The sequence below is a fragment of the Aspergillus japonicus genome, assembly GCF_003184785.1.
Source record: "Aspergillus japonicus CBS 114.51 unplaced genomic scaffold BO86scaffold_43, whole genome shotgun sequence".
Lineage (NCBI taxonomy): Eukaryota > Fungi > Ascomycota > Eurotiomycetes > Eurotiales > Aspergillaceae > Aspergillus > Aspergillus japonicus.
In genome coordinates, this window is record NW_020291680.1 from 1 (window position 1) to 25,959 (window position 25,959).

General features: G+C 51.9%; 7 protein-coding genes across 7 annotated transcripts; 3 read left to right on the forward strand and 4 right to left on the reverse strand.

Moving 5' to 3' along the window:
- The first annotated feature begins 626 nt into the window (after positions 1-626).
- BO86DRAFT_342887 (uncharacterized protein) lies at positions 627-3,015 on the forward strand. Its single transcript, XM_025669129.1, has 4 exons — positions 627-1,486; positions 1,554-1,902; positions 1,980-2,369; positions 2,429-3,015. Exons 1-4 carry the CDS (start codon positions 741-743, stop codon positions 2,534-2,536), a joined length of 1,593 nt encoding a protein of 530 aa, XP_025525486.1. The 5' UTR covers positions 627-740; the 3' UTR covers positions 2,537-3,015.
- Positions 3,016-7,954: 4,939 nt separating this feature from the next.
- On the reverse strand, positions 7,955-9,794 carry BO86DRAFT_277895 (uncharacterized protein; the record flags this gene model as incomplete). The annotated part of the gene is made up of 4 exons (XM_025667289.1): positions 7,955-8,638; positions 8,729-9,207; positions 9,387-9,654; positions 9,741-9,794. Coding segments are annotated over 4 exons (1,485 nt in total), but the record flags the coding sequence as incomplete, so codon positions are not given.
- Positions 9,795-11,459: 1,665 nt separating this feature from the next.
- Positions 11,460-13,172, forward strand: BO86DRAFT_318024 (FAD/NAD(P)-binding domain-containing protein; the record flags this gene model as incomplete). The annotated part of the gene is made up of 7 exons (XM_025668199.1): positions 11,460-11,633; positions 11,703-11,794; positions 11,864-12,113; positions 12,180-12,308; positions 12,370-12,406; positions 12,465-12,583; positions 12,648-13,172. 7 exons carry the CDS (start codon positions 11,460-11,462, stop codon positions 13,170-13,172), a joined length of 1,326 nt encoding a protein of 441 aa, XP_025525488.1.
- Positions 13,173-13,428: 256 nt separating this feature from the next.
- BO86DRAFT_390849 (uncharacterized protein) lies at positions 13,429-14,073 on the forward strand. Its single transcript, XM_025672479.1, has 3 exons — positions 13,429-13,504; positions 13,574-13,747; positions 13,816-14,073. Exons 1-3 carry the CDS (start codon positions 13,481-13,483, stop codon positions 13,909-13,911), a joined length of 294 nt encoding a protein of 97 aa, XP_025525489.1. The 5' UTR covers positions 13,429-13,480; the 3' UTR covers positions 13,912-14,073.
- On the reverse strand, positions 14,066-15,278 carry BO86DRAFT_390850 (uncharacterized protein). The gene has a single exon (XM_025672480.1). It carries the CDS (start codon positions 15,097-15,099, stop codon positions 14,200-14,202), a length of 900 nt encoding a protein of 299 aa, XP_025525490.1. The 5' UTR covers positions 15,100-15,278; the 3' UTR covers positions 14,066-14,199.
- A 221-nt stretch (positions 15,279-15,499) lies between these two features.
- On the reverse strand, positions 15,500-23,592 carry BO86DRAFT_449540 (type I polyketide synthase; the record flags this gene model as incomplete). Its single annotated transcript, XM_025676724.1, has 20 exons — positions 23,057-23,592; positions 22,740-23,020; positions 22,509-22,651; positions 22,303-22,426; positions 22,133-22,245; positions 21,176-21,998; positions 19,751-21,120; positions 19,249-19,609; positions 18,988-19,181; positions 18,846-18,942; positions 18,762-18,787; positions 18,508-18,708; positions 18,418-18,462; positions 18,258-18,386; positions 17,838-18,182; positions 17,504-17,788; positions 17,364-17,438; positions 16,977-17,317; positions 16,443-16,920; positions 15,500-16,375 (listed from the first exon to the last, which is right to left on the reverse strand). Exons 1-20 carry the CDS (start codon positions 23,524-23,526, stop codon positions 15,500-15,502), a joined length of 6,777 nt encoding a protein of 2,258 aa, XP_025525491.1. The 5' UTR covers positions 23,527-23,592.
- Positions 23,593-23,723: 131 nt separating this feature from the next.
- On the reverse strand, positions 23,724-25,521 carry BO86DRAFT_449541 (uncharacterized protein; the record flags this gene model as incomplete). The annotated part of the gene is made up of 2 exons (XM_025676725.1): positions 23,724-24,663; positions 24,769-25,521. The coding sequence occupies 2 exons, from the start codon at positions 25,519-25,521 to the stop codon at positions 24,124-24,126; spliced, it is 1,293 nt and encodes a 430-aa protein (XP_025525492.1). The 3' UTR covers positions 23,724-24,123.
- Positions 25,522-25,959: the final 438 nt, after the last annotated feature.

Genomic DNA, 25,959 nt, shown 5'->3' on the forward strand with positions numbered 1-25,959 from the left:
GAAATTTTTTAATAAGAGGCTAATACATTAATATAGTATTGATAAATCAAAATATATATATTTTTTTTACAATGAATTTTTCAATAGTCAATGCAGCCACATTAAAGTAACGTCCACACACTCCACTGGTAATAAACCACAGGATACCAACAGGATCATCATTTGTACCAGTCTTGGAGATAGACCTCTCTAGCTATGCCGGGGGTTCTGCACGCAAAGGTCAAGGTTTCCTTAACAAGGATTAGACCTTGATAGCTCTAGCCAACAAGTACAAGATCCCGCCTCTGATTAGGGGAACAATTATTTCAGAGAGCTTCACTTCCCTGTTTCAGCTCCCGGATTTTATCTATTGTGATAGTTGGATGCTACAAAATGAGTGGTTCTGGTGATTGTCTCCCTGTGGCGCAGTTGGACATCTGTAGATTTAAGCTTTTTCTTTGGCAGGGTAGAGGGGCCCGGGGCATCGAGGTGGTTGCCCAACTGGGACTAGTAACTTCTCGCACTCCAAGCCTTATTCGGCAATCCCGCTAACGGGGCGGCCCCCCTGCGGGGCTGTGCTTTCAAACACCTTTTCTTTGTTCACCCAAGATCCTCAAATCTCTTATAAAGAGGCACTCCAGTCGACACTTTTTTTCAACTTTCTTGACAAAACTCCCCGGCTGTTCTATGAAAGAGATTCTAGATATCATCATTGCTTACCATCACCCCGCCCCATCCACACTACAGCACAAACCACAAAAATGCCCCGTTCCCGATCAGAACACGGAGGTCCCATTGGCACCCTGGTCCATGGAATCACTTCAGGCATTGGTTTTGCAACCGAGGTTCATGGATATAAGAAGGCAAGGAAAGCTGGCAAAGAGAAGCGGGTTCAAGAACAGCAATTGCAGGATTCAGTGGAGGAACAAGATCGATCCCTAGAACAATCCGAACAGCAAGATGGATCCCGTTCGGCCTCCCCTATGCCTCCACCATACACAACAACCCCTCTTAGCGATAAGCAGAACACTCCGACCGACTCAAACACTGCTCAGAATGACCTCGAGTATTCGTGGCAGCTTGACGAAGCGCAGGAGCAGGTCATGAAGAGCCCCGAGTATACGCCTAGGAAGAGCAAGCAGGGAACTGCCAATCCAGACAAAGTGATTGCCGCCTTTCTTCTTCGTCGTCCTCCTCCTGCAGTTCCGCTGAATCCCAATACCGCACTTCCTTACCCGGTCGCAATTCCTCAGCGCCGTCCCAAGGACAAGAAGCGCGGGTTCATCCGCGCCTATGCTCCCGACCTGGAATCTGTAGGCATCGACCAGGACACCTGGTTCGACATGATCGAGACATTGAACGAAGCAAGCCTCGCCAATCCGTGGATCAATGCTATTAACCTGGCATCGATAGCGGCAACCCCGCTGCCCTTCGCAATCTCCACGGCCATATCAGTGGCGATCATGGTTGCTACCGATGTTGCAATTGAGGCGCAGAGTCGGTATCGGTAAGTATCATCCTTCCCACTACTCATTTCCCTGTGAAACCGGTTGGTACTGACAAGAGATCATTAGACAAAACAAAGCCCTCGACAAGCTGAATCAGGAGTTCTTCCGACCGCGTGGGCTCTACTGCCTCGTAATGACATGGGACGCTACAGCCTCCGACGCCCGCACTAATATGGATGTCAACAGCACCATCCAAAATAGGATGGACGGCCAAGGGCGGATGTCACAACGGTTCCAGACGTCGAGCGGCGTCACTAATGGCATCGAGTCAATCCAGACGGCGGAGCTCGTCTTCCCGGGTCTGGACTTCCTCGCCATGGCGTCCAAGGATGAGCAAGCGGGCTTCAAGAAGAAGATGGCGCGTGGAAAGCAGTTCCTCGATGATTACCTGGATCGCCGGGCACAGGCCAAGTTCGTGAGTATCACCCGGTTCCTGGTTCTATTCATCGTTGGCTGGTGATAACCTGACTGACCGATATACACCTGCTGCAGCTTGCCGAGAATCCCGACAGCCATCTCACCCAAGCTGGAAAGCCAACATTTGCTTCGAAGTACAGCGATCCTACGCATCCGATTCACAATAGTCTGTCTGTGAGCGGGATGAGAGGAGCTTTACAGCAGAGGTGTGGCTTGGGCGCCCGGGACGAGGTAGAACGCGGTTTAGGAGGACGACGAAGCGGTGGTGGTCTTCTCGGGCTGGTCAATCTGGCTGCTTCCCAGGTGGCGGCCCATCGCGATCAGGGAAATGCAAATCCCAACCACAGCAACCGGGAGAATCCAGGATACTTTGATGACCATGTGTACCAGCAACAACAGCTTTCCCGTGCTATGACTGGTCGGCGTGCAGGCGGGGGTCTCAGCTTGAAAAAGCTACTTGCTTCGGTACGGGACTTCTACTTGACCTTATCCCTTTCCTGCTTGGTGACTGACAATGCGTAAAGAAAGTACTTTACTTGATGGTTGTTAATATGCCGACGGAAGAAGAATTAGCTCGAGCACGGACTTTGACTGCTGGATGGAGTATTCAGGGACACCAGCAGGAATTATGATGATATCGGTATGTTCAGCCCGGTCGGGCTTGCCATCATTCAATGTGTTCCAGCCAGTGTGCCAGTGCCTACTGCTCAGCGCAACTGTTCTCTGCGAGATTCTCAAATGCTATAATACCTTGTTAACCGGTGGTACCAGATTTACGTAAATTGGACGCATTTTCCTCAATCCCAAGCAGTTGCTGCCATATACTTTCAGTGCCACTGAGTTCAATTGGGCAGGCAAAAACTAACGGCGAGAGGGAGACTTTTGCGGACACTCTCCGGCGTCAATACCCATTAGCTGGTGTAATTTTCCATTAGATTCTCAAACACCTGCCCTCCTGCCCTCTATTGTTTGAATCAAAGCTCTTCCAAAGCGTGCTCTCTGATGGGGCAGCTCTAATACATCTAATTTTTCAAGATGTGACTGAAGCCTGAACAAGTCCTTGAGCTCGTAGCCACCCGATTCATGTTACTGCGGTGAGTATGCTGGACACTCCATGAACTCGAGCCTACCCAATTAGCCTCTGAATACCTATCGTGTCATCTTCATTAGATTGATACAAGCGACGATTATACACCCCCAACCGAGCATCACCTGTCCACGTCACTCACATTCGTCATAATAAAGCAGCCACTCGGCTTCATCCAAGCTGTAGCGGTGCAAACTATGTATCAGACCTCCCATCCAGCAATAAAGCCTGCTTCAGCGGGGTCTCTTCAATCCATTTTAGCCACGATTCTGGCGGAAATGTATCGAACAACACACAATAGCAGAACAGACGTGCCGGTCTTAGTTGCAGCTTGGTACATGGCATTTCACAAGTCTTTCCAAGTGGTTCAGATATGGCTAGATGGCGAGGCGGAAATCGATAGGTCTGCTTCCGGTAGCCTGCCCAGGCTGAACCGTCCAAATGTCTCTACTAAGTGGTTCTACTCGCTGCGCCCGACTTTCTAAGCCTAGTGATTATTCATCCATACCTACATCAAGAAAGAGTGAAATAGCCATAGGTCAATAGCACGCCTTACAGCTTGACTTATTTCTTACCGTTGAACTTGTCGGATTATGAGCCGTGTGCGTAGAGGGCTGGTGAATAACTGCCTACCATAGGTATTGATATCAAAAATTTTAGATTAATGTACTTCGACCATCCTTGTTAATTCTAGTATGCAGGCGCGAAGAGCTACTTTGCATATCTAGTCTAAGTCTGGCCGGACCGAATTGTCGAAGCTGCCGAGGCTAATTTCAAAGTAAGTAAATGTCATCCTATGAGCCTCAGATGCTGCAATCAAGCAATGAAACATCCGTCCTTTTGAATTTCTGCGCTATCATACTATAAGCATCATTTAGAAGCAGAGAACTGACATCCTTGTTATGCATTGCTTGTAGTCCATTTGCCATACACGCCTATAAATGTCATGCTGGAAAATTGATTCCCTGATAGCCGTCCTGTGAGTCAGAGAAAGCTATTCGTGTTACATCGGACATGCATTCATCTTTGTCTAAGCACCGAGATGGTGTATTCCAGCCACTGGTTATCATTTTACGGTGGCCGCGTCATTATTCAACTTTTAATCCTGTCGAGGAGTCACAGAATCTAAAATGTTTCTAGGTCCTACCCATAGGAGCAGTGCCTTATTAACATTAAAGAAGTATTGCAGCTCTGAACATATAATAGATAACAAGTCGAATACCTTGCACAAGGCAACCTGGACAAGCCGAGTCTACTCGGCCCCTGGAATCACCTGGCATGACTTTCGAGTTTCTCACTGCAAATAGTAGTCTATTCAAAACCAGGTGTCATCTTCCATTGGCTTACAAGTTCAAAATATCGGAAGTTCTGGTATATGCATACACCATCTGCTATTCCAGACTTCCATTGTAACTACAGCCACGAAGATCATGAGTTGCTTGAATTCAGGAGGGGCGTTTTAAGTATTAGAATTTGACGGGCTCGATCACATTTATCACTGTATTAGGTTTGACTGGACTCAGAAGAGTAGAGGCGCAATCCTATGATTACATCGCCTGTGCCGGTGCTAGAAAGAGGAGCTCCGTACTTAGCAACAATACCATTTAAGGCAGTGAGCCCAGTGTCTTAAATTCAGCTATGGATATTCTTGGCTAGGCGTAAGCTCTTGCGCATAGCCCGTTGCGTTCAGGCCATGAGAACTATGGGTGCTCCACACCTATGTAGCAAAGCCGACTTCAAGTTAGTATCCCGCACTCGTGGCCTCATACTCCCGCTGCTGGGCACTTGCGGCTCAGATACTCGATAAATAATCTTTCTGCTTGACTTTATCTGCTCTTCTGTCTGATGGCTCATTCCCTGAGTGTTTCGAGGTGTCAATGGTGCTTAGGCGCAGATCCGATGCTGTGCGGTTGAATGAAACGGGTTTTTACTTTCTATTCTGCGACTCTATGCCATGTACGCATGACCTTAGTGTGCAGTGCCACCATTGTTGAGGCAGATGTTTGGGGCATCATATGCTCCAATCGACAGGTAAATACTGGAAATGGCGGTACAGGGAGAAGTTGTCCGGCAAACAAGCCCTCATATTGTAGTACAACAGCATGATATATATCCGGTGTTCTGAGTCCAACCACAAGCATTCTGCTTCACGTGATTTATTTGTGATTTATTATGTAATTGGTTAAGATAACATTATGCAAGGATTCTTCCCAAGGTCTGCTCTGCTGAGCCCTGTGTACTTCATGTACTCAATATTCCAAATCAGAGTAAAGTTCCATCAGGCACTTGAAACCGGTGCCACGAGCATTTGACCGAGTAGTCCGGTCTATAGATCTCTAGTATTTATTGCTTTAAGAAACATTATTGATTAATCGACTGTCTTGATGAAACAAAACTCCGTCATTACCGGTTCATCCACGTGTTTAAGCTGGAGCCGGTTGCGGGCTGTCACCTTTTCACCTGGAAATCAGCGACCCTGGCCACCCATAGATCCAAGTGGTTTGCACCCACCATCGACACACAAACAAGAGACAGATTCACCAGGGTGATTTCCATGCGGCCAACCTGTTTTGCTGGCTATGACGACGGGGTCAAGCCATAATGCAAAGGAGTGCCTGGCAAGTAGTCTTCTATGTATGACGAGGGGGACAACAATGTTGTTGTCTGATGCTGTCATGGAGGGGTTTTTGTTGGATTTGTGTGATAGGGGAGGGCAATGACATCATAGCGGGCGGGCCCATCCAGATTGGAACGGTTTCCTTTTCTCTCTTTTCAAAAGTACCGTGATTGACCACTTTTCAAGGTTATGTTCGGCGATAAACCGTCGCATCCCCGTCTGCCCCACAACCACGCTAAATTGCCTGCAGCGCCTGGATTCCGTCCATTTGCTGAAAATGCGCCATGCACAGGGTCTGCCAGTCCACCAAACCTACTAGGCCAGTAAAAGTACTTCCACTTTTCACTCTTGGCATGGAACAGGAACCTTTTGACTCTGGGGGAATGGACAAGTCTGCCGTAAGTTCGACAACTCAACCATCCATCACAGATGAGAATCTCCGGCTGGAGGTAACTTGGAAGTCTCAATGACCATGCTGGAAATCGCAACTGCCTATTTGTGACTGATAGGATCGGTGTAGGTTCTGCATCGCGCAACGGGGCCCAAGGATGGTCTTAACGCAGCTTTCTGTGAATGGAGCTAGTGGTTGATTTTGCTGTACACAAGAGTGCGGGCGCAGGGCTTAGTGGCGGTAACAATCCGGAAGAGCATTTGCGACCAGTTACGAGTATACCGTAGGCATCGGTTCGGCCTATGACGGAGGAGGCTGGAATGTTGAGAGACTGATGGTGGTCGCAGGAATGATCGCGCACCAAACTATTGGCCTCGCTTAAAAAACAGAGCGAGCCTTCAGCGGGCCCCTGCTTAGCTAGCTGGTCAAATGGAAGGGGAAATCCCCCTTGGGTTCTAGTAGCACGAATACGCTAGGAAAACGGCAATCGTCACACCATGAGAGCGCAGGTGATCTGTATGGCTGATTGATGTATCCATCCCCGGTGCTTGAGTGGATCTTGCTGGCAAGCATTGTTCATTCCCACTGCATGGACGGACTGCTCGGCAGGGCTAGTAGCAACAACAGTTCTCCAGGATAGACGGCGTTGCTTGTTCTTGGGGCACGTAGACATCTCCATGTGTAGTGTACTGAAGGTCTGTGGTCAGCACTTGCAGTGGATGAAACTATGGTTCGGGTGGTAGGAAGCCAATTCATACAAAATAATTCACCACCCGGGAGCCGTTGGCCAGTCCGTCTCCACGCAGGCTTGGTTGGTGTAGCTGTCTCTCCCCTTTCTCAATCGAACATTGAGCGTTCTCCATATTCAATCGTCCATTGAAAGCCCAGGGAGGGCCATCAACTCGGCTGACTCCGGAGAGCCCACAGTCAGGCCGTTAGCTTGAGCTACTCCCACCAACTACACTGTCTGATTGCTCATCTGTCAGCCTAATCCAGACTAGCCTTGCTCCGCTGGTGAAGGAAGGGACCCGCAAATTGTCTCGAGCCCTGAGGTGGGCACTGAAGGGCAAATGAAATCAAGGTCCACGGTGGCAGGACCTGTCCACCTAGTGTGTTTTGTGGGAGGCAAATGGGCGTCAGGAAGTGGGGATTTGGACTCGATATCCTTTATTTATGCTCATTTCACCGAAATCTCAGCGATAGACGGCGTGGTTGGTCCACCAAGACACATTACCTGGGTGAACTGAGTCTCCAGAGGCTCATGTTGCACTGTTCATGGTATTACCGCTGGTCGATCTGTATTGGCTTGGAAGGCTCGTGGGCTACCAGCCAACCAATCGAGCGGTAAATCGCAAGAATGATACCGTACAGTACTACCTCCTACATACATTGATCCTTTCCGATCGTGTCCATCAACGCTGCAAGAGTATGCGCACTGCCGGTGCAGAAGAACAAATGATCTTCGTAAATGCTCACAACTCCCTTGCATGTTTACTCCTTATTGCCTCGATGAACTTTCAGTAAGAACTCAGGATGACAGTGGTGCATCACGATTAAAAAGCCCGCTCTAGATCGCTCCGAACGATGCCATGACAAATACTCGCAGAATCCCTCGGCCAACCCCAAGCCAAAACACTCCACCCTCTTGCCTTAATGAGAACGGAAAAACGGAGAAAAGAAAAACCAAGATGAAAAGCAGAAAGGGAAAGAAAGAGCGGGAGGGAGGATTAAATAGAAGAGCATACATATAGTGACAACAATGAAAGAAAAAATAAAAAACAGCAATTACAGCATTGATCAGGTATCATATTCATGCCTCTTTCATGGCCATCGCTAATATGTTCAGAGATTGTTGGGGTCATTCCGAGAGGACCGAACCAACAGGCAGAAGGAGAGAAAAAGGAGAAAAATCAGATTCCTGGCAGGTCCGTAGTGTTGCCGATCTGGGCCATGAGGTTGAGAAAAACATTAACCTGGTATAATTCGTCCAAGCGACGACAAAGTTTGTCGACAAAGCAGCGCTCGATGGAGCCCCGCTCGAAGTTCTGGTATGCTACGATAATCGGGTATAGGATGCGATAAATGAAACAGCGGGGTCCCTTGGTGATATACGCCTCCAAGCTCCGGCAGATGTTGCAGGCCCATTGATACCGCTGGTGGCGAGGGGGTGGAGTTGGGTTGGCACCGGCGATGGTGATGCGTAGAGCCCAGTAGTAGCACATGACAGTGGTCAGCAGGAGGTCGGGGTATGTCAAGAGGGGGGGAGTGAACGTATGGCCGTTGTCCGGGTGACGACAGGCGAAATTGGGGAATGAAGCATCCAGTTTGTGTTCGGACTCAATGATGGATCCGTGGGGATAGCAGGTGATGTGGTGGTGATACCAGTCCTCCAGGCGACGGTCGAGGGTTTGAGCCCAGTCACTTGGGGAGCCATGCCCATTCAACAGTTCCTCGTAGTTGAGTCGTCCCGACGCCAGTTCCGCCCGGTATTTCTCCGTCTGAGAAAGGTAGCAGGGCACTTCCGCCCCAATGTCCAGCAGCTGGTGAAGGATATCTTTCGGTTTATGCGCCCATGGGACTTTCATCCAATCCGGGTGGACCAGAAACAAGGGGCGTCGGAGAAGAATTGAGCCAGCGATCTGCGTGTGTGTACATTGCCTCGATTAGTTCCACTCCCGCATAATGAACGAGTTCTTGGGGGAGGGGAGGGAGGTGATTCGCTCTCCTACCCAATAGATGCGATGGTCCAGAAAGATGGCGTGCGCAATGCCTGTTTGATGTTCTTCGGGTTTGCGCGACTGCAACAGCTGCGCGGCACCCAGCAAATGCTTCATCAATGCGCTACTATCACCAGTGAACACCTCGCGTATAATGAAGATGAAGGCGGCCACAAACACGTCCAAAGGCACCGGTTGACCACTACACCGCCGAAGCGCCCGGCGCATCATGCGAATCGCGTACATGTTGTGTCGATGGCCTGCCATCTCAATGTCTCGGTCGCCCCAGGTGCGCCCGATGAACATCAACGCCGTGTTCTCAAACGCGACCTGCAGGAGTTCTGATCGGCCCCGCATCTGGGATGCATCGCTCAAAATAAATCGTTTGAGCCCGGTCTCACGCTTGCTGAGTGGACAACAGTCTTCGATAAGGCGTTCGATGAAGATGTCCAGGACGGCTGCGCCTGGGGAACACTCCAGGGGGACCTTGACTCCGTCATCATCTTCGCCGTCGGCGTCGTCGGCGTCGTCGACGTCGTGTTTGCCATCGGGATCGTCGTCAGCGTGTCCAGCGGTGGAGTCTAGGAGACTGTGAGTTCAATGGCTCCAACTGCCCCCAACTGCCCCCAAACGACCCTCCTGCTTCAGGTCGGTAGTAGTCGTCACCTACCTTTTCCCTTTTCATCGTCTCGTAGCAGACCAGGGCCATGAGGGTCCTGGGACTGCTCGCGACGGGGTTCATGGGCGCGGTGTATCACCAGCTGCCGCACGGCTTCCAGATGGGCTAATCGCCGTTCCAAGGTCCGACATCGCTCTTCCAGCTGGGTGATGTACTCGGATTGACTGATGTAGTTCTGCTCCTCGGCGGATCGAGGGAATGTGCACTCGTCCGGGAGACCACGCAAACAGCATGATTTACACGGTAACACCCGGTTGCACTATGCGGCACGGGTCCTGATAAGCTCATGTTCGTGTTATCGAGAGAGGGACATGGCTGGCCGAGGCATTGCTTAAGGAGGTTCACCTTCACTTTTCGCTGGTGGCAAGGTAAACATGAATAGACTGGCCGTTGCTTGCGTTTGGCCTGCTGGGCGACCACCACCGGCTGGGGATCGTCCATGGTGGAGAGAGTCGGTTTGAGGTTTGGTCGGAAAGACGAAACAAGATTTGGGGAGAGTCAGTTAATAATAATCGTGGACGATGCCGTCATACGAACTATCGACAGCCATATTCGATATTTATGAGAGGGAAAAAGAAGAGAAAGAGAGGCGGGTTGATATGACCCGTAAGTCAATGGTGGAGGACAGTATAACTACGACAGGACAGGACACTATGGGGACTCCGTACTGTACGGAGTACCTCTGTGGGAGACGGCAGTAAAGTTAGTAGTGGTGACCAGGGTGAAGAAATACTGTACGGTCACTGCAGTGGGAACCTGAAGTCCTGGCGTAGCTAGGGTAAGGGCAAGCAATCAGTAAGGGTGTCTGGGTGGGGCTGGGGCTTGGGATTTTCGCACGTATCCCTCTTCAATAAATCGATCATTCAGTCATTCAATCGCTGCAAAATGACTAAGGCCTTTCCCTCCCCAGGTGCCTGGTGGCCACGTCATCCAGTGGCGACAAGTCGAGGATTATGATCGGTCGGAGGAGAGCGATCCATCCACCATCCACCATCCACCGATCCCCTTCGATCTGATCTCGCACGACGGCTCGGTAATTGGTGACCATTCCAAATCATCTGCGACCGCCGGGATTCGGTGGCCTTACCCGTCAGTTACACCCCGTATCAGGATACAGTTGTCGTACCCACCTACACAGAATGAGTACACAGTACACAGGACACAGTATGTGAGGTAGAATGTGTTCTTCCGGGGAATCTCTGGTTCTGGCTCTGGCTGCGCCCGCAAAATCACGGCCGAATGAGCCCGGTCGGCCGTTTCTCAACGGTCGCGGGCAAAACCATGGTTGAGTCTCGTCGCTTCAACGGCTTTGTCGCATTTCCACCCTCGTGGCTGTACAGTACAGGATGTACAGTATGTATGCTGTATGCATCACCATCATCGCCCTGTCTCGCAGGGGAGGAGAATCTAAAGTAAAGTAAATCGTGAGTACGGAGCAAGGACCGTCGATCTGCAGAGATTTGATGAACCCAACGTCCCGCATGGATCCGCTCTTAGGCGTGCACATACTCGTAGTATGTACGACGTACAGTACGCCGTACATACTCAGATGAAGGACGGAGTAAGGAAGGCGGAGTACGGAGTACCTTGGGGCCTCTTACCCCTTCAGGCGACATGCAGGATTACAATCACCGATGCCTCATGCTGCCTGAGAGGTGAGGCTGGCCAGATGTCACGTGGCTGTCACTACTGCGCCAAGTCTCCTGGCTGCCTGAGGCAATTCACTCTTCCGTGCTTCAAAGATCGACAAAGATGATGGGGGATGTCGCCAGCTCGTCTCCCCGTGGTACCCGCATGCTCACCCCATGCAATACTCTATACTGTGCTAGGTGCACTTTTGTCACACTTAATCAGTGCCCTTGATACGGGTCACCCGTCACCCGAATGCGAAAAGGCCCATGGCAGTAGTCGCGTCAGACCTGCAGGGTTGACGTGCTTGACACACAGAGGAATAAATTCCTCGTCTTTGCGCACCCTATCTCCCTTCCCAAGTTCAACCTTCAAATTCTTGCTGACGGGGCGGGCTCTCTGGGTCTGTCTGCTCGTTCACTGTGTTCGCCCGCCATGGCTCGGAACGAGAACGATGTCCGGGTGCTGATCGCAGGCGCCGGGATCGCCGGCCTTGCGGCTGCAATCTCCCTCACCCGCCAAACCTCCCTCGCGAACCTCACAGTGTCTTTGTATGAGCAGGCGGATGAACTGACGGAGATTGGAGCTAGCATTGCGCTCAGTCCCAATGTATGACCTTTTTTTTCTCAAGGATGTCAATCAATTGTCACCCAAGCTAACCTTCAATCGTTCGGTTAGGGCATGCGCACGTTAGAAAGGCTCGGGGTACACAATGCTCTCTCAGATGCAGTGGGATTCCGATCGCCGAGTGGCATTCCGCAGATTTTTCGGTAGGGGTGTGCGAGGATTGGAGACGTCGGGGGCAATGGCAATTCTGACGCAAACTCAATCGTTGGCAGGCACTGGAAGACCAACCAAGTTCATTCGGTCGATACACACAACGATGTGCCCGATCCTCGCCACGCCACCACCCGCTTCCATCGGGGCCATCTCCATACCGCACTTCTCGAGCACGTTCCTCGTGAGTCCATCTACTTGGGTAAAAAGACCGTTCGCGCCGAAGCCGACCACCAGGGCGTCTCGCTATACTTTGATGATGGCACGAGCGCCCACGGGGACATCCTGATCGGAGCGGATGGGCTAAGATCGGTGGGTTCAACCGGACACTGGGCTGTCATCCTGCGGTCGCAATCTAACAGGGTTGGTCAAATGCAGATCGTCCGACAATCATTCATCCCCCAATACAAGCTACGGTTCAGCGGAAAGGTCTTTATGCGATCCACATTTGACGCATCACTAGTAGAGGGGAAAGTCGCCGATCTCCCAGCTGATTCGATTCACTGGGTATGGACTTGACTAGACTAGCGTCGCAATCCAGATCAGCCAAGGCTAACTGAAAAGTCAGTGGGGACCCAAGGATAACTTCTTCGCATCTCGCCTCGGTAGGTGAGTTCTGCACAAGGCAAGCAGAGCCAGCTGGCTTACTCTCGTCCTCTGTAGGCAAACAACAATACACCACGGTTGGTGCGTACAGTGATCCACGCACCACGGAAGAGATCGAGAAAAGCGTTTCATGGAACGATGAAGGACATGTCGAGTTTCTCCGTGAAAGATACAAGGTATGCGGGTCAATTTTCATTGCTCAGTAGTGGCGCGGGTTTGACGACTGAAATTATGCTTCAGGACTGGAATCCGGTTGTCAAAGCTCTGACGGAGCTCACCCCCTATACTAAACTGTACCCGAACTTTATCGGAGACTCTCTTTCCAGCTGGGTCCTAGCCCCTCGAGTCACCTTGATCGGTGACGCTGCACATGCCCATGGCGGGGCTTTTGCAGCTGGCGGGTCCTTGGCCTTGGACGATGCTCTGACCCTCGGACTCGCCTTTGCGCATGCTCTCGACGGGCTGGATGCAGAGCAGTCTATTCCGGAAAGTAGTATCCAACTAGCACTGGAGCTGTATAGTAGAGCGAGACAGCCTCATACTGAGCGATTACTTCGCATTGTGCATGGTCAAGCTTCTGAAGGGCAGCTGGAAAATGGGGACAATGAGGAAGATGAAGAACAGCGGCTCCTACGCCGTCTCAGAAATCGGGTCAGTACGGTTTGGCTGGCAGAGCACGATGCAGAGACTGCCTTTGCAGCAACAGTTGCAAAGGTGGGGGAGGAGAAGATTGCTGAGAAGCAGTCCCGCGGAGTCAAGCTTTGAGGAGGATGGGATGAGAAGGAAGTCCCATGCTGTCCATTCAGCCTTTCACGAAGAAAATGAGGGTAAGTCAACTAGATAAATTTAAATTGGAACAGAGAATGCAATGACTTGGACTTGGAATAAACAGTAACACGGCATTCACTCAGTCTGCTGCCTCTTCCTTTGCCTTTAGGGCTCCGCCCTTCTCTCACCTTGTCTTTCTCTACTTTACACCGTCCCTCTCTCCCTCGATCCTTTTTCTCTTCCTTCCACCTGAATTCTTACATCCTTCTCAACAGCAGCCAACTCAGATCAGCCTTTCCTCCCCGATGGGAGTCACCAAGACTGCGACCGTAAGTGTTCTTTCATTGTCCGTCTCGAGGAACCGGTATAACCAGCGACTGACACGGCACCACCACCAGTTCGGCCTTGCGCCCGTGGCCATCGAACCGCTGGGAACCTTCTACCTGGCAGCTCTCACCGAGATCCAAGAAACCTACAACCGACTCCCTGCCATTGCTGAGCTGGACTTGAAATTCACTCCTATGTCCGTTCCCTCCGAGGCGGCCGATGGAAGCCTTGTCTTTCCATTCCTCGTGCGTCATGTCATGCCTTTGTATCCTGCTTGGTAGATGGTCTCATACTGATTCCCCGCTCTGAATAGCTCTCCACGACCGAACACACCACTCTCGACGAAAGGAAGTCGAGCTTTGCCAACGTAGTCATGCCTTGTCGACACAGACTTTGTTTGTCGGGATGAACGTGGAAGTCAAAGTGGTATTCAAGCTTTGAACCTGCTGAGATATACACTGGCAGTGATGGACTTCTCTTAATACAGCAGCCCTACGTCCAAGCGATACTTCAACGTCCCGAGGGAAGGTGCAAAATATACAAGAGGATTGATTGATGGATTGATTGAAATAAGATTGTGAAAGTAGTATTCGATATCATAAGTCCGACAGGTGAGATCATACGGGGGTGAGAGTAACCTGGGCAGACCAAATGGGACCACCACACGATCATCCTCATCACCATCGAGCTGAGGATCCTACGAATCCTCCAGACTGAGTTCATGAATCGCTTGACGGGTTCGCTTCTTCGCCGCCCGCTTGGCCCAAGCCTCGTCGTTCGACCAAGTGCCACAAGGTAGCACATTGCAGTGAGGAGGCCACAAGCGATCGACCTCCTTCTGCCACTCGTCCCCGACGATCAGCATCTGATCAGTCGCCCATGGCAGCGCCATCAACGCAAAGAATCGGAGTTCCTTGCAGATATGAGTCACGACCCGCTCTCTATCATCATCCGTATAGTCACAGATGGGGCAGTTCTCCGGGAAGGGATCGAGGGGAAATCGCCGCGCCGAGTCAATGTCACGCAGCGTCCACAGTTTCTCCGGGTCATGATACAGTCGAACATGATCGTACAACTGATCAATGGCAAACGGCTGCGGCTTCATAAGGCAGTGGTCCAACAAACACGTTGCACTACCAACGTCGCTTTCGACATGCTTCCACCACGCCTTCGGCTCCAGATATCGGGCCGGGAGTCTGCGGAAGCAACATGGACAGTCGAACTTGCCGGTGACCGGGTCGATGAGCTCCGCGCGGGGGGGTTGCTGGACTGCCTCAAGGACAGCGTTGGCCGCAGGGGGGGGCCGAAGTGGTGCCCCCGTGGCGACAGCCTCGCTCTTCTCTTCCTCCGTGTATATCCGGGCAGTCTCGGTCTGCACCCATAGAAACCGGTTGCGGCGCGTCAGGGAGTCGCGGATGAGTCGCCGTTGGACCTCAGTGAGCTCCGTCGGTTGGCCATCAGCGCTGACCTCGGGCTTACCCTGGCGTGCAAGAAGCCACCGAGTGATGTCCTGACGGAACTTGAGGTGGTTCTCCGGCACGAAGGCATGGTCGGTGTAGTACCATTGCCATTTTCCACTAGGCAGTTCCCGATCCATCTTATTTGTGTTTCTCCGGAGAGCAAAGTTGAGAGATTGTTTGGCGTGAGAGTGGGCTATCGCGAAAGACGGTGCAGTGGTGCGGGCCTTGGGATCTGACCTGAGCCGAGGGTATGCCGGATATTTATGGAGCTTTTATACGGCGGCATCTATCAGAGTAGGGACGTCAAACGCGTGCTGGAAGATAGCTTATAGAATACAAATGAGGGCACTGACTCATAATTCTTTCACAAAGGCTTGTGTGCAAAACAAAGAGCGCCAGACACGGCCGATTTATGTAGTTGATTCAGAGCAAGTGGTTGGGTATTGAAGAATACAAAGAGATGCCGGAAGTCACCAAATTAGAAACCCGAAGACAAACCAGCACGATGACAACAACTACCTGCTCTGCCATCAACCCTCATCCACTCACACGAGCAACCAGCTCGTCACGAATATTCTCGCCGAGCTTCAATAATAATGAGCAGCGAAGGATCGTCAGCACACTTCTATCCACGCCAAAATGCTGCCGAATCCAGTTACGCATCTCCATAACAACCAAAGAGTCAATTCCAAGGCTCGAGAATAAGTCTATTAGGGCAATGCCGTCTTTGCCTCTCATAAGAAAATCAGCCAAAGCCACTGCAATGGCATCAGTAATCTTCATCACCGCTGTCTCATCTTTAAGGAGAATTGGCTGTGTGGCGGCTGAAGCGAGGAATTCTCTTAGACTGTTTGGCTTGAATAACGCAGTTGTAGTTGTTTCACCATCCCGGTTAAGATTATAATAGATGCTGAAGCGAACATCGTTCTTCCATACGACCCGGTTGGCCCAAGAGGAGGCAGGCACAGCTGTGTTGAGGCCTAGGACGATCTGGCTTGGATTACTATATATCCTCATAGGGAGGCTAATTGCAACTGGGTGAGATCGCTGCACAGCCGATGTCATCGCCTCCAGGAACATATCTTCATTAAGTACAAAGGCTCCAGTATTCTGGAATTGCCTCAGTACGTTCGGGTTGCGAGACACAAAACCGACGTCGCCCATCACACCAAGGTCAATAACGGAGGCTGGGAGACCATAATAATAACAATACTGCACGAATGCATCCAGAAAGGTGTTGGCAGCAGCATAGTTTGCCTGGCCCCACTGCCCACAGATGCCACTGCATAATGAAATAAGAATAAAGAAGTCCATATCAGACGGGAGAGCATTATATAGGTTCCAGGTGCCTTTCACCTTGGGCTCCACAACATTTACCCAGTCAGAATATGTCATTTTCGTCAGGGAAACGTCCTGCACAGATGATACTTGCAATCAGCACCGAAACGGATTCAGCAGGAGAAGAATAAAGAAAACGCACCCTCAACACCATAGACATGTTTACGACGCCAGCAATCGGGGCGACTGCCTCCGTAACACACTTCTTGACATCCACGAGCTCGCAGACGCTACCAGCCACCAATTGGACCTGGCATCCTTGAGACTCCAGGTCCTGCATAAGTGAATCATTGTCAGCTGTATGTGATGCAGTCCGTGATAGAAAGATCAGGTTGCGTGCACCGTGTTCAACCATCCACGAAGCCACAGCTCGTCCCAGGCCACCAAGCCCGCCAACCAGCAGATAACTCCGCTCTTGTTGGAAGACCGGAATTGGTTTGACTCTCATAGTCACCAAAGCCATGGGATCGTCTGGCATTGTTATCACAATCTTGCCAATGTGGGTACCGGACTGCATGAAGCGGAAAGCCTCGTAGATATGCGCTGCCGGAACGATGTTCGAGATCGTATCGGGCGTTATCACTCCAGCCTCGATCCAGTCGACACAGCGTTTGAGAACTCTATCTGTCCGTCAGCGATATCGAATCGTGATTGGAGAGTAGGCAGGGCGACTGACTCGGTCACCATCCAGGGCCGGACACGCGATATTTCCTTCAGTTCAAGTCCAGCAAAGGTTCGATTCGCTTCGAAAAGCTCCATCGACAGCTTGGCCTTGCGACGGAAGTCACGGATGCCGATCTCGACCATGACACCGAACTCGGCGACACATGTCCACGAGGCGCAGAGAAGGTCACCGGCCAACGAATTGAGAACCACATCCACGCCTCGGCCGTTGGTAGCCTCCATCACGTCTCGGACAAACGATGGATTACGCCAATGGAAGCTGTGCGAGCGTGGGATGTCACAGTTTCGAACCAAATACTTGACCTTACTCTCCCCTCCCACTGTACAGTAGATCTAGGAAAATATCTGCCCCGACTGGTGCCTGAGCGATGAAACTTACCTCGGCGCCTATCATCTGGGCAACCTGGATAGCAGCTAGGCCAACTCCCCCACACGCAGAGTGAATGAGGACCGACTGGGAGAATGCATATTATTTACTATTCATGGGAGAGTTCCTACGCCCTGGGCTTGTAGGCTCACCTGTCCCCGTTGCAGATTTGCCTTTTCAACCAATGCCATGGCCGAGGTTGCATAGACGCAGGGCAAAGCAGCGGCTTGCTCGAATGACATAGATCTCTTTACCTTTACACAGCAGGATTCGTCCAGCGTCAAATAGGTGGTAAAGCATCCAGTCCCCATGTTTATAACGTGGTCCCCGACCGACACATGCCGTACGTCGGGCCCGATAGCATGTACAATTCCAGCTCCTTCCAAACCAAGCAAGCTGGTGCATTTGTCAAGAGCCCCGGACGCAATGAGCACATCCTGTCAACTGGTAAGCTAATTCTCAAACGACTGAGACGCGGAATGAGACCACGCGGAAGTTCAGGCCGACAGCCTTGGACTGAACGAGAACATCGCATCCCTTCAATTGCGCAGCCCGGCCATCGACCCATTTCATAGTTCGCAGGAGACCAGGAGTCCGAATGGAAAGGTGTTTGGTTAACGATCGTTCCGGAGAGCTATACTGTTCGAACGATTGTGCAATTGTCTGCCAATGCAGCCTTGGAATAACAATCTCGTTCTCAACGATGGCATATTCCCAGTCGGCGCTAACCGCGTCTATGGTGTTCGTCATGGCTACATGGCAGAATATTTTTGTGATGCAGTCAGCTGTGGTTCGTGAGGCATGCTTGTGATCAATTTCGACAGTATATAGCTTGATTGAGAGTTCATTCCGTGCAGTTCTGCCCAATCCTAGCATCATGGCAGCTCTGGGATCTGAACATCCCACCTGTGATGACCGCGTTACCCAGATCAAGTTACTCTTCAGTGTCTGTAACATCGACATCGTGGATCTAAACGTCCCTTCTGACATGACATGGATTGCTGGGTCCTCCAGGTCAACCAACGAGATGACATCCTGACCAGGCAGAGGTGGGTCCCCCCGGCACCAGATGTTCGACGCGGACGCCTCGGCATTGAAGGCTATCTCTTATCTGTTGAGCCCACGGTGCCCCAGTGTCACGGCAGAGCAAAGTTACTTGATGAGGCTCGGCACGGGCATTGGCGACCGACGCAATCATACAAGCGCTGAGATGATACGGAGGGATATTGTCCAGCATAGAAGCGTATGGTGTTTGATATCCTGCCTCCACGAGCTCTCTGGACCATCTGGCCGGCGATACATACGGCTGCTCAAGGCGATCATCATCTTGACTAATCCACCATCCCGGTAGAAAACCCTTGCGTCCAATTAATCAAGGGGTTGAGGAAGGAATACGCATCACGAACTTACCATGACGTAGCCTATGAGATTTGTCTCTTTGGATGCAAACATCAGTACAGGAAGAGATACAACTGGAACAGGGCAATCACCGACCAGGGCACAATTCCTGCAGTAGCAGTCGGCCTTCCGGCTTAAGAAGCATGCGGACATTGTGTAAAGACCTTTGCAAACTCGGCGTAGCATGCACGACCTTCTCCATTAGCCGAAATCCTGATGAAAAGTCGAAATTCCTTACATTGCTGGCGATAATCAAATCGTAGCTTCCAGGCTCCAAGCCTTGCTGCACCGGGTCCTGACTTATGTCCAACACGACGTATTCGATTCCCTGGTACTCGGCAAATCGCTCCTTAGCCGCCGTGAAAAAGCCAGGGGAGATGTCGGTACAAGTGTAAGTGCTGTAAAGGCGTTCTCCAAAAGATGAGCGTAGCGCTTTTGAATGTTGTGGTGCCGGTCCCAGAGCCAACTTCCAGCACCTGCATGCGTGGGTTTGTGTGACCGATGAGTTGAATTATTCCATTGTAGTGCCAAGCATCCGCAAGGTTATAGAACCTCTGGAGTAGGTTATCCTCTGATGAAAGATGCAACGCATGTTGTGCACCAGCAAACATTGCTGCGGATGCTTTGCACATCCGATCCACAGCGGTGCTTAACACAGCGTAAGGTGAACCATTTAGTTGGAGAATGATATCGTCAATCCTATCTTGTACACGGTCACCGCTCAAGTCGCAGAGTCGAAGGTCCTGGGAAACTAGTTGATTCAAGCCAGTCTGGTACAATTCAAGCTGCGTCTCGATCCAAGCGACAAGCTTCTGTAGGTGACTCGGTAAATCATCCCTCCGAGTAGCTCGACTTCGCGTCTGAATCATGCACACAAGTACCAGCTCTTCCAACTAATGCCAGTCTTCCGTGCGCTGTCTTGCAGTGTGCAGGTAGTCTCGCAATTCAGTGAGATCATCGTGGGGTTTCCACTCGAGTTGCGCGCTCAGCGGGATGTCCACTGTGGACTCGTCTCGTTTGCTCAAGGCTGAAACTTTGAGGACCTTCAGACTCAGAGAAGTCTGACCGGCTCTCTGTGCTACAATATCTGCAACGTAGGAGCCTCTCTTCTCGGCTCGGACCTCGGCTGTGATGTTGAGGCTATCCGTCGTTGGCGAAATAACTACCTCTTCAATGAAAGTGGGAACGCCAACATGACGATACCTGCGGGATATACCGCGGTGGGCTGCAACGATGGCAAGCTGGGAGCACTGGTCAATTCGAGCGGGATGCAAGGCATAGGTGTCTGTGGTTCCTCCCTGCTCAGCTGGAATGACGGCGGCCGCTCGGTTCTCTGATGTAGCGGCCGAGATATCCTGCAGACCTTGGAACATCCCGCCATACCCAAATCCCACACGGCGGAGAACTTCATACCAGGCACCTGCATTGAGCTTCCGAGGAAAGCAAGGAGGTGACTCCGAGACTGCCAGGGAGACCGATGCGTTGACGCCGCGTCTGGCCTCTCCATAGCAGTTCCTGGTCCACGTGGTTCCATCGAAGGTACTGATAGCAAACCGACACCATGTCGTCTTCTCGGAGGGATCGAGATCCAGGGCGCTGAGAATGGTGATAAACTCGGTAGCGTGGTCTAAATGTAAGACAGCTGCAGAGGCGAGGGTGAGATTGCGGAGGCTGAAAGTCTGGTCCCCTTCCAACTGTCGCAAGGCTTCCCCGATCATTGCTATAAACCCAGCAGCAGGAAACACCGTCTGCCCTTCCATTTCATGACCCGCCAGCCATGGAACATTCTCAATGGCCAGAATGTTTCTCCAACAAGGCTCATTTCCCGTCTCGGCTACCCGAGCACCCAAGAGCTCATGCGGAGGGTGTTGACGGAATCGCCATTCGCGGGCGACACGTGGCTCATCCCAATGCAAGGAATCGGGCTGCCAGCAGTACTGGGGAAGGTCTGTCGCCAGCGTTCCGGGAGGACAGATCTGGTGGTAGTCCAGAGGAACGTTCTTTTGGAAAAGCCTTCCGGCGAGGTCGAGAAGACAGGGCTCACAGCTTTGCCGTCTGATCAACGTACTGAGATGGACGTCTGCCCGACCAAGCTCGCGGACTACATGGCCCATCGGGCCCTTCAGTGCAGGATGTGGTCCAATCTCTATAAATAAAAGGGGATCACTGTAGTCTCGTAGAAGTGATCCAAGGGAAGAATTGAACAAAACAGGGCTTTCCATGTTCCGACGCCAGTACGCCGAGCCCAGACAGCCGGCTCCAGTCAGTTTGTCCCCCTTGACGGCGGAATAGAAGGGTATCTTGGGTTCGCTACTATGAACGAGCTGCTGAATGTGCCGTTCATACTCCGGTCCAAGCTCATGCATATGATCTAGTCAGTTGTAGCATGGGTCCCAATCCCCATGGGTTGGAATCGAGAGACTCACGGGAATGGAATGCTTTCTGGACGCGCAACATACGCGCTAGAACGTCTGGCCGCTCCGCTTGGACTCGACCGACCACTTTCTCGACCTGAAGCGCATCGCCTGAGATAGTAACGCTTGACTGGCTATTTTCACAGGCAATGACCACCCCAGATTCCAACAGAAGACACATCTCTCCTCTGCCTAACCCGATCGCTGCCATCGAACCCTTGCGAGGGGATCTCTCGTTGCTAATGCCTCGAAAAGTCGCTGCCGCCATGGCGCCTTCGGCGGTGATCGCACCACAGGCGTAAGCAGTGGCCATTTCACCGGAGGAGTGGCCCAGCACTACCATGGGGACGACATTCCAGGAGTGCAATACATCAACCAGCCCATTTTGAACCGCGATCGTCAATGGGTGGCCCATCTCCGCTTGGTAGATGCGACTGACGTGCTCGGGCTTTCGCAACTCCTCTTCGATGTTCCACGATGGTGCCGAGGGCAGAGAGGCGAGAAAGCTATCCAACTGCCTGATCGTGTGGCGGAAGATTGCATTGGAATCGATGAGGCTCGCCCCCATTTCAGGCCACTGAGCTCCCTGTCCAGTGAACACCCAAGCAACGTTCGGCACGGGCCCGATGCGAATCACGCTGGAAAGTGAAGGTGGTGATGCTAGATTTAGCACGCCGTACGCCCGATACGAGTGATGCATGCGACGGTTGGCCAGGGTGTAAGCAACATCTTGGCTTGATGCCCTACTGCCTTTGATATAATTCTGGTGATTGTTGATAGATCGTTCAACAGCATCGCGACTCTGGGCAGAGAACAGTAAGAGACTCGTTTGGCTCTCTTCTCGCCTTCCCCCACCCACAGGGACCGGCAGAGGTTCAATTCCACATTGTTTGAGCGAATCAATAATAGCCTCGAAAGTGTCAGTCAAGTGCGAAACCGGGGTCATAGGCTCTTTCTGACAGAACCTACGTGAGCATTGACGCCTCCGATTCCAAATGAATTTATACTGATCCTTTCAGCACGATCCGCGGGCCACGGCTCGAGTTCAGTTGGTACGTGCAATCTGCCCTGTTCAAATGGAACTGGATGAAGGTTAGTCTATGGTCCATATCACACAATATCGAATACGCAGGCCTCACTGTCTGGATTCGGGTGGTTGAAATTGATGTTGGGGGGCACTTGACGATATTGGAGGGCAAGAACGGCCTTGATGAGACTCGTCAAGCCCGCTGCCCCCTCCGAGTGGCCGACATTGGGCTTCACCTGCATGCCAATGATCCGATCAGAGACAGTTCGTCAAAAAGACCCTGAATGACCCCGGAATCCCTATCGACATGATGATTACCCCCTTTTCACCAAAACAATTGGCTACCGCGGCGGCTTCACGTGGATCCCCAACCGGAGTACCAGTGCCGTGGCATTCGACGAGGGCCGTTTGCGAGATATCGTGGATTTGGCAGGCCTGGTATGTCTCACGTATCAACGCCTCTTGGGCAGTAGTACTCGGGATTGTCATTCCCTGGGTTCGACCATCAATTGACCCGGGTTCCCCGAATGATAGCCCGAATGTGATCACCATCCTGTATGGCCTGACTAGCCTTCTTGATATAGATGGCATTCAAGGCTTCCCCCCGAGCATAGCCGTCGGCTGCTGCATCAAAGGTTTTGCATGTCCCGGTTGGAGATAGGAGGTCCTGGTCACTCAATGCCAAAGTCATCGTCGGAGAGAATATTAGGCTTGTCCCGCACACTTGAGCACTCTCGCAGTCGCCAGCTTGGATTGCTTTGCAGGCGAGATCCAAGCAGACCAGCGAGGACGAGCATCCCGTTTTCACCGTCATGCCATCATTCGGTGTGCTAGCACTTACCAATCCCTAGCATAGAGCAACGCACCTTGGCCCATGCAGATCGAATTCATAGGAGACGCGATTGCTGAGCACAAAGTCGCCATAACCTGTGAACCGATATCCCCCCACATGGTGGGTCTCCTTTGCGTTGAGGTCAAGCCAGTCCTCGCCAAATACTCCCACATAGCAGCCGACCTTGCTGCCACGCCACGAGGTAGATCCAGCGTTCTCAAAGCATTCGTACACGACTTGGAGGAGTTGCCGTTGCGCCGGGTCCAGACGCCCAAGCTCTTTCTTGGAGGTGGTGAAGACGGTATTATCGAAATGTCGAATGTCGACCTGCTGAAGGAAATAGCCCTGTTTCGCACGCAGTGTTCCGGGCTTCCCGTCCGGATCATCAAAGGCATCACTGTTGTATCGATCTGGCGGCACCTCACAAAGACCACTTCTCTTATCCGCCATCAACCTCCAGAAGTCCTCCGCATTGCGCACCTTGCCGGGCAGTCGCATCGCCATGCCTACGATGGCAATCAAATCGCCTCCAGCCGATCTTGCTTCAATCTCTGCCTCATCTTTGGTTGGCCCCATAGTTCAAGCACAGGGAGGTCGCTGCGGAATGGCCGTTCGGGGTGGGTCAACTGCTGAAGAGAGGTCCTACGGTCTGGATGCTGCTATGTGCCTAGCTGAATTCAGAACAGAGAGTTCATTGTCGGAGAATTTAGAGCATGATCTAGATGCCTGGGATACCTGAGACCTCACATCCTGAGCTGGCCCACCCGGCCTATCTCGGGGTTCAATTAACTCCGTGGGGCGCACATGGTGTGACTCCACATATGGAGGTGACTAGGGGCGTCAGCTTGCTATGTGGCATCCCAGGCTCTGTTTCAAGATTGCTCATAATCAAACATCATATCGGGCAAAGAGTCATGATTTGTGGGCTAGACTAGCACAGTGTGCCTAAGAAGCAGGCACACAACCGCAGGCCGAGCGTACCGAGCCATTTGCGAGGAGATTGCAATCAAGCAGGCTCGTTCTACGTTGAAGCATGAAATGAGCAGCCATGCAGTGTGGCCCGACATCCCAACAGTCGCTGCATTGCTCCCTGTGCTTATACTATCGGGCTACTGCATATTTGGTAAGCAAAGGATCGGTGAGCAATCGATCCAAGCAACTCTCTTCCACCCCCACCAAGATCTCCATCCCGCCATCCGGCAGTACTGGAAGCACAACTTGAGCGCCGTTGATGCATCCAACGTGCGGCACGCGAACGGCCTCAATGCGATGGCCTAGTAAAGAGCCCCAGTCCAGCCCGTATAGTTTGAAGTTCAACCAGGAGGTCTGCACACAGTTATACCCAGGAACATCCAGGAAGGCGGTTGGGACCAATCGATCAACATCTTCGAGTCGGTCCACCAGAGCAACGACATCGTCCGTGAGTTGCTTGTCAGCTCGCATGATAGCCTTTCTGATCTGAATGGCTAGGTCGGCCAGGCTCAAGGTACTCAACATCTTGCGAATGGGAAGAATAACAGCAACGTACTCCAGGAAGGATCCTAGAGTGTCCGGGTGGATCGGGGGATCCGTTCGTTGGCGCCCATCGATAGCGACATTGAAAACAGAGACAGGATCACCCTCCAGTGTATCCAAGGGTGACTGGACTGCCATCACGGTTCGCCAGAGAAGTGCGGAGAGAGCGTCGTTGGTGGAGATTCATTTCTGGTCGGAGGGCTCGGTAGCATTGCCAGGCGATGCCTCGACCTTCAAGGCTGCAAGAGAGTCCGGGGAGAAGTAAAAGACCTGGCCACGATGGTTCAAGGAGGTCATCTTGGGTGGTGCCCCTGGTGGCGTTAAGTGAAGGAGGGTATATTCAGGATGGTTTTCCAGTTCGCCCGCATTGCGACCTGAGGGCTTGGTCACTTGCTCCCGGTCTTTCCAGACGGCGTCGAGAAGTTGAATTGGGGCCATAATTTCCAGCCCCTGTGCACGACGACATTCTTCCGCCCAAATCGCCGTCCACGTCGAAAATGAGTTACCATCTCCTGCCATATGTAAAATGCACCATGTGAGTACCAGTCCCCCGCGAATGAAGTTGGCCTGCACAAGAGAAACTGGCATTCCTTCACCGGCTGAGGGCCAGACCGATCGACGGCAGAATGTATCGGCATCGAAGGCAGCCACGGGGAAATATTGATGTTTCAAGTCGGCGTAGTCAGAGGCATAGGAGCCACGCAGGTCTTTAACGAGGATATGTTTTGCGTCGCGGGTGTCCAGCGTCTGAAATCTCATTAAGCCCTTTTGCTTCGTCTCAAGGTCGGGAACTGCCTCACACGCCACCACCGGGATCCGTTGTGTGAGAGCCTCGTACCCGGTCTTTAGGGCTCCAGCGACTTCATGCAAATCATAATCGTCTTGCAGCTGGAAAGGGAAGACGTAGCGCAAATATCCCTTAGGTCCGATGCGCTCTAAGGCCGTGAGCCTCAGGACTGGTTGTTGATTCCCGATTGACCCCATGGTTATCACTTCGGTCTGTCAGCAGAGCTCGAGGCAAGCCAGGTATGAAAAGGTCAGTATGGGGACAATGGCCGGATTATTAAACCTGTCGGCGGAGTGGCCCGATGCCAGCATTTTGGCCTGTGCCACACTCCGGCACACAAGTTCCTCTTCCATCCCAGGGGGGCAATTCAATATCAGCTATCTAAGGATTAGGGAGAGAGAAGTTTCCTGTTTCAATCCCTGTCGGTCCAGAAGTAGCGCCATGCCGGACAAGATCCAAGTAGTCTACTATTGTACTTCTTTCACTAAAAGATAGTGCTGATGGCCAGCCCCACCCGCAATGGCGAACCGTTGACCTTGCCACTTCAGTTGATGATGGACCTGACAGAAGCTCATTGTTAGCAACTGGCCATGGCAATGGCACAATGGCACAATGGCACAATGGCACAATGGCAC